The 7,692-nt window shown below is 36.5% G+C and overlaps 1 protein-coding gene across 1 annotated transcript in view; it reads right to left on the reverse strand.

The window, feature by feature from the left end:
• Window positions 1–3,086: 3,086 nt before the first annotated feature.
• Window positions 3,087–7,692, reverse strand: part of LOC137628550 (protein starmaker-like) — a 9,785-nt gene continuing 5,179 nt past the window's right edge. Inside the window, exon 3 of the mRNA XM_068359702.1 lies at window positions 3,087–3,217. Coding sequence (XP_068215803.1) covers window positions 3,087–3,217 — 131 coding nt within the window. The remainder of the gene's footprint in view (window positions 3,218–7,692) is intronic.

Below are 7,692 nucleotides of genomic sequence, written 5' to 3' on the forward strand. Positions count from 1 at the left end.
AAGACAACTAAATATTCTTCTTCGCTGAAGGGGTTATCTACTGCACTGTAATTGTACATTGGGTAATTTCCTCTTGGTAAGGGTAGAAGAGACTCTTTAGCAATGGTGAGAAGCTCTTCTAGGAGGACATTCCAAAATCAAACCGTTCTTCTCTAGTCTTGTGTAGTGCCATAGCCTCTGTACCATGATCTTGCACTATCCTTGGTTAGAGTTCTCTTGCTTGAGGGTACAAATAGACACACCATTCTCTCTTCATTGTTTATATTTTTATTAATTATTTCTTATGGCTTAGGCAATTTATTTATTTCCTTATTTCCATCACTCACAGGGATATTTTCCCTGTTGGAGGCGTCATGCTTATAGCATCCTGCTTTTAAAACTAGGGTTGTTGCTTGCCTTATACTACTACTAATAATAATAGTAATAATAATAATAATAATAATAATAATAATAATAATAATAATAATAATAATAATAATAATAATAATAATAATAATAATAATATTAAAAGTATATGCTTTATAGCATAAATTAGAACAAGCATATTATTATAAAATGTCCATAAGGTGTAGATGAGATATAGAGTATAGAAACTTTTAAGGCATATGATAGATGAACAATTATTTATTTTCTGCATCTTCTTCCAATTACTTAAAAGTAAGAAAATCAATTTGAGATTGCCGACGCTTTAAGTCTCAGTGATGACAGTTTGGCTCGCAACTGAAAACAAGGAAGTATTTTATTAAAAATTACTGTAATGAAGATGCATAAGATGCATAACTAGGTAAAGGGTAAACCTATAGTGACTTACAGCAGGAAGAACAGAAGAATCTGATTAAGGATAATTAAGGTATTTTTTTCAACTAAAGGTAGTTTGACGGACTTTGAAGATCATATAGTAGGCTTACAGTATTATTATTATTATTATTATTATTATTATTATTATTATTATTATTATTATTATTATTATTGTCAATTTTTGTTAAGTTTTCTATAGCTATGAGGCAGAGTGGATGTCCCATAAAACTAATTTTCTAAAGATTATTCTTAATCTTCCCTGAAATAATACTTTATTGTAATAGTCAAACAATCATTTATTCAGAATTCTTTTATTTCATAAAGATAAACCCTAACAAAACCCAAATTATGATTGTAATAGGTCGAGGACAGTAGCTCCTCAATGATTTTTTAACTTCATACAACTCCTTTAAAATTTTAGTAATGATTCTTGACTGCAAATTTACTTTTGAGAAACACATTCGGTCTGGTACTTCTTTAATCGAAGATAAAACACTCGCTTATCGATAAAGACTTTTAAAATCTTCGGTGAAGAATCTATCCTGAAGAAATATTCTATCGTTCCATTCTGTTTCGAATACTGTTTTTCTGTCTGTTCTTCAGCTGCTAACTCTTGGTTGGACAAAACTTTTCGGTCTATCAAATTTCTTATTCCTGATCCTGATATTAATCTCTGGCACTCGGGCTCTGTTGGGTCTCTACGCATGTTGCATAAGGTTGTTCATAATTCTGACCATCCTTTGCATTCAAATCTAACTAGACTGTACCATTCTGTACGTAGTACAAGATCATAGGCGGTCGAGAACGATGCGTAGGTGACGGAGGTGCTTTCTCTTTGTCAAATATGTTGTCCATGTAACATATGTAGAAGGGGAGGTTTCCTAAGATGCCACCCATTAGGCATTGAAAAGTAGCCCCAGCTTTACGAAGGCCAAAAGATGAGTAATTGAATGTATATTTGCCGGAGTGGGTGGCGATGGTGGTCTTTGGAATTTCTTCTAGGGCACCTGATAATTAGCCTTCAGGAGGTCGACCGTGAAGAACACCTTCCCTATTGTGCAAATAAAAGGTAACGTCAGTGATGTTGAGGATGGGTTTAAGGTTTAAAGTCTGCTCATGAATGGCAGGTGCAAGGGCCAGTGACATTGCCCTATCAAGTAGGACACTGCCCTAGAGACTGACCATATATACATATGATCAGCACTCAAGCCCCCTCTTCATCCAAACTAGGAGGGCCAGGCAATGGCTGCTGAGGACTCAGCAGATAGACCTATAGGGTCCCCCAAACGCCTTATCCTTAGCTCACAAGGATGGTGAGGTTACAGTGCCCAGAGGAACTAAAGAGTTTGAGAAGGACTTGAACCCCAGTCTGCAATCACCTGTCAGGGACGTTATCACATAGGCCACTACAAGTGATCAAGTTTAATCCGCATGTTTAGATGCCTGTAATCCTCACAAGGGAGCAGGGAGACCTTCTTCTTTAGGACGATGCGTAAGAGTGACGAACGTGGGCTTGAGGCTATTTGGTAAAGGTCTATTTCTTCCATTTCAGCAAACGTTCCTTTAGCGGGTGCCAAACAATCTAGAGCCATGCACCTGAATCTGGCTAATTCTGGTGGCCCTGTCATCTTCATATGGTGATGAATACCATTCATGGTGGGAATCTTGGGCGTTTGGCGAAGATCTGGTTGTAAGAGTTCTGGGTACAACATGAGGAAGGGGGCGTAGGTATCCATAGGTGCCCCGATGAGGAGTGCAAGGTTGGAGGGGGCAAGTTGAAGAGATGTTGATTACTTTGAGCGTGTGTTGACTAAACGTCGATGTGCCAAATCAGCAAGGAGGTGGAAATGGTAAGGGAAATCTGCATCGAGTATAGGCAATGTTACGTCGAGAACGAGAAGCATCTAATAGTATTTATTGCCCCTAGGCAATAGTGTGAGTGTCTCGTACCCGTGGGTGGGGATCTCAGATCCATTAGCAGCTACCATGCAGACCTCAGTAGGATTAGAATGACTATGTCGTGTCTTAGAGAGTGACATTGGTAGAAGGGAATGGCAAGCACCAGTGTATACCAAAAATCACTCACCTATACCTTCAGTATATAAAAAAGGAAAGATTAGTGACAGGGGAGGCCAATGCCACAAGCAATGGCCTACTTATAAGTTTTTTGGTAGTAGCATAAATGCGGATGATGGGCTTAAATAAGTGGCTGTAGAGATCGTTAATTGGGGCGTGAACGAGGGACGGCATATGTGGGTGGTGGGCAGCTTTGTCATGACTTCAGAATGTCATGCAGCGGTGTATCCTACGGCATTCACATCAGCTGTGGTCGGTGTTGAATAGTTGTTCTCTTCGTTAGAAATGGAAGCGTTGATGGAGGCCTTGTAGGTGGTGAAGTGGCTGCCCATAAGGGCATCAGCTTTGGTCATCAAGTCCTTCATAGGCAAGGTATTGACATTCGGGATGGCGGCAAATGCAGGTATAGGTAGGCATCATACCTAAAGCGCACAAAGTAGGTTCGCTTAATGAAGAGAGCTGTATGCAGCAGGTTGCAGGCAACCAATACTGATCACTTCTCTGAGGGCGATTGAACGATTGATTTGAGGTTTTCTGGCATCCTGACATATGAGGTCATTGACTCCGATATCTTTTATTGTAAATAGAAACAAATAAAAGAATATTTAATTAAAAAAATAAAAGCAAAAATATTATTTTAAAAGTTAAATATCTTTCAGAAGACCTCCTTCTGAAATAAAGTTAAAAATACCACTAGCATTGTAGGACACATCAAGTCCAAGAATCTTGGCAAGGATAAACCTGCCATCCACACCTCGACTCTCTAACATATATCTATTTCTTTCTCTACTAAAAGTGGGCATTCGGTCAACAAATGCTTGGTTGCAAAGCCAATTGAAAATTTCCAAAAAAGTGGTCTTGTGGATTGCTGCGAGGACGTGGTCTGCTCTGGTACTTGAGCAAGTCCCACCCTTGATGTGAAACTGAACTTTGGTGCGCTGAAACCAGGCAAAAGCATCCCTACTGGCGAAGGGCAGCAGTTCGATACGGCGTGGCTAAAATCTGGTTTGTTGGAAGGCATTGTGAAAAAGTAGGGCGTAGCAGTGAGTGGGAAGATGGGCAGGCAGTACTCACACCAGGATCGCCAGTGTGCCACACTGATAAGGGTCATAACGATAAAGATAGCCTTGACATAGCTGATTGTATTTAAATTGGATAATGAGCTTATATATATATATATATATATATATATATATATATAAATATATATATATATATATATATATATATATATATATACATATATATATATATATATATATATATATATATACATATATATATATATATATATATATATGTATATGTATATATATGTATATATATATATATATATATATATATATATATATATATATATATATATATATATATATATATATATATAGTTGAGGACAACAATGGGTAAAAAATTCCAACAATGTGAAACATGCAGAGGCAAGCTTAAAAAGTTTTGGCTAAATACCAGTGTATGAACGTGTATGAATACACATACTTTACCAGTAAATGGCATTCAGTATACATTTTCAGCAATGTCTTATCGTTTCATGAATGGAGAAGCTGAAAGATTCGCTTGAATATTTCAACGTACCATGAAGTGTAGGAAAGAAATTTTAGTAAATTTGTTCATGTATCAAAAGTTCTCATTTGTAATTTAGAACAACAGACCGCTGCACAACAGGTGTGACACCATCAAATTTCTTGATGGGGAGTGTTAAATTTGAGTTAGATTTGTGTTGTATCCAAGTTGACAAAGCAATTTAGAAGAGGAAGGCTACAAACAAGTGGAAAATCTTCCGAAAATAAGGAATTTTCTCATTATTGTAATTTCATGATAAGATCATACAATACCTTAGAGAAGTGGGTACCAGGAGAGATTGTGAGAGAGATAGGAAATTTACATTATGAAGTTCAAGTTGGTAGAAATTTTATAAAACGTTATGTTGATCAATTGTAGCCGTATAATAAAAATCCAGTAGATCATATGAATGTTAGAGATGAAAAATTTTCAGAAGTAGTTAGACTAAATAGATCGAATGCTAACCAAGATTTTCAAACATCAAATATAGATTCAGAATCTGTCCATATACCAGTTAAAGTACTTCCCTATAGAATAAATAGAGGTGAGCCACCTGAGAGATTAGGTTTGTCAAGTTTTGTACCTCTGTATGTCAAGTTAAGGGGGGAGAGACTGTTATGTATTATGTATAATTTGTACTATAATACAATAAGCGCGAAATGTATTGAAAGTGATATTGCATCAGATTTTATTGATAAGACGTTTATGAGTGTTGTATTGCAAGTTATAAAGTATTGTATTCTGTAAAAATTTCCTCAAAGTTAGAATATGACTCTTATTTTTGTACTACGTATGATATTAGAATATCTTATAGTGATGGTCATCTGTTATTTTTGTATATTTTATACTGTATGTTTACGTAACGTCAGTCAGAGCATAAGCGCCCTAGAGCTTGCTTCCACCCCACGCAGTAATGTAGCTAATAGATTTTATAATACAGAGACTTCATTATCATCAGCCGAAAATTTGGTGACATCAGATGAGACGAACATCACACTAATAAACTAGAATTATTCCAGTTACGAAGATGTAATATTGTAGTAATCAAACCTTGTCCTAGTAGACTTCAATCCTATATTCAATCTCTCTCTCTCTCTCTCTCTCTCTCTCTCTCTCTCTCTCTCTCTCTCTCTCTCTCTCTCTCTCTCTCTCTCCTAATTTCAAGACGTAAGACGTTCACGCTAAAATCCTTCAGTAAAAGTAACAGATCGAATAACAAAAATTGTATTTAACAGTGATGAGAAAATTAGAAATATCAAAATAAAGGATAAAATAAAAGGAAATAAGAAACCTAAAACTAAGGTCTAATCACAGCGTTACATCCTTGGAAAGGGTTACATCTCCTCCTAAAGTCTGTTTGAGTGGTATATATCGGACGCTATTTGGTCTTAAAACAGAGAACGACGACATTCCCCCGATGAATATAACGAGGGACCACGAACCATGGAATCTTCTCAATTTAAGTTCATATCTTTGGTGCGGTTTTAGAATGATATTATATCAAGATTAGTTACTCTATTACGCTGAAGAGAGAGAGAGAGAGAGGAGAGAGAGAGAGAGAGAGAGAGAGAGAGAGAGAGAGAGAGAGAGAGAGAGAGAGAGAGAGAGAGAGAGAGTTACAAGAAGTTACAAGGATTTGGGATGTCTCAAAGACTTTTTAGTCCATCCACGGACACTCCATTTGCTTTTTGGTAGAGCGATTTAGTTTTAAGTATTTAGAAAGTTCTTATAATCTTGTCTAACTTATTCTTGAACTCGCTTACCGTTACTGTTTCCTGCATCCGCTGCAAGTCTATTCGAAGTATTTGCTACTTTGTAGCTAAAGAAATTGCCACATTGTGTGTTGGTGTATATTTTAAATTTCTGTTTGTGTCCGTCCCCTCTGGACTGATTTATGGTAAGCGTAAATAAATTTGTGTAATCTACATTTGTTATTTCTTTAAGAATATTGAATGCCTTTATTAACTGTCCCCTTAGTCGTCGAGTTTGTAAAGAGAGAGAGAGAGAGAGAGAGAGAGAGAGAGAGAGAGAGAGAGAGAGAGAGAGAGAGAGAGAGAGAGATAAAAATGTAAAATCTAAGTTATATGACTGTTCATACAGTATATGAAAAGATTAGGATTTTCAAAAAGAGATGGTGGGTAAAAGATGTCGGCGGAAAGATAAATAAGTATCATCAGAGAGGAGCCAAGTAAGCTTATAGGAAACAATATCCCTTAAACTAGACTTTTAGTTTGAAAGAATTGTAAACTTACAAAAACAAAGCCTAATGGTGGAATATTTTAGCGAATATCTGATTTTTCTTGGGGGTCACCAACTCAAGTACTGAAAAACACAACGTTATTTGAACGTTAAATGATGGAATGATAAACGGTATGATTATGTTTGTGTGTGTGTGTATGTGTGTGTGTAAGAGAGAGAGAGAGAGAGAGAGAGAGAGAGAGAGAGAGAGAGAGAGAGAGAGAGAGAGAGAGAGAGAGAGAGAGAGGATTTCAACACCAATTCTTTTCCGTAACAACAGTTATGTGCAAAAAATTCCCTAGAGTATCTATATAGACATTCGTGGAACCTCACTATGCCTGAATATCAAAGAGCATTCCTTCGTGCGACAAACTATCCAAGCCTTGCTCCCTTAATTCTTTTTTTCTTAGACACTAAGCATTGCCTCAAACCGGAATTTGTTTGTTCTTGAAGTTCCCCTTTTAAATTCTTCTATCATCTTATTTTCACGATGTACAAAGTCCCATGTTCTTTTGAAACGTATGTGAGCCTTTACAATAATAATTTCTTGTATTGTATCCCCAAAGGCATGTGAACAGTTTCCGCATTGTGTCCAGTAACAAGTCAGGTTAAGGACAAGGTCAACATTACCAATTTTATGTCCACAGCTTTCCCCTTGTCCTGAACTAACTTACACCCATGGCTTACTCTGAAGCTCTCCCAGAGAGATTGATGCAATAATTTTCCATTACTCTTTATTCTTACCAATATTGAACTTCTTCATCTGTATTGGAGAACAATAGCGCAATAAGAAAAGAAAAAAATATGACTGAAACGACTATCGCCCATCTTTATACAGATTAACTTGTTGAAGTTCATGAGAATGGATGTACCAGAAGGTAAGTCATTGAGACACTCAAAACAAACACCTTAAATAGAAACAACAATGTTAGATGATGTACTGTTCTTATCCTCTCTCTTTTCTGTTCCGTGTTATCTACAGGTAGATACTAAAGTTTTTT

Source organism: Palaemon carinicauda, chromosome 36, assembly GCF_036898095.1.
Source record: "Palaemon carinicauda isolate YSFRI2023 chromosome 36, ASM3689809v2, whole genome shotgun sequence".
Taxonomy (NCBI): Eukaryota; Metazoa; Arthropoda; class Malacostraca; order Decapoda; family Palaemonidae; genus Palaemon; species Palaemon carinicauda.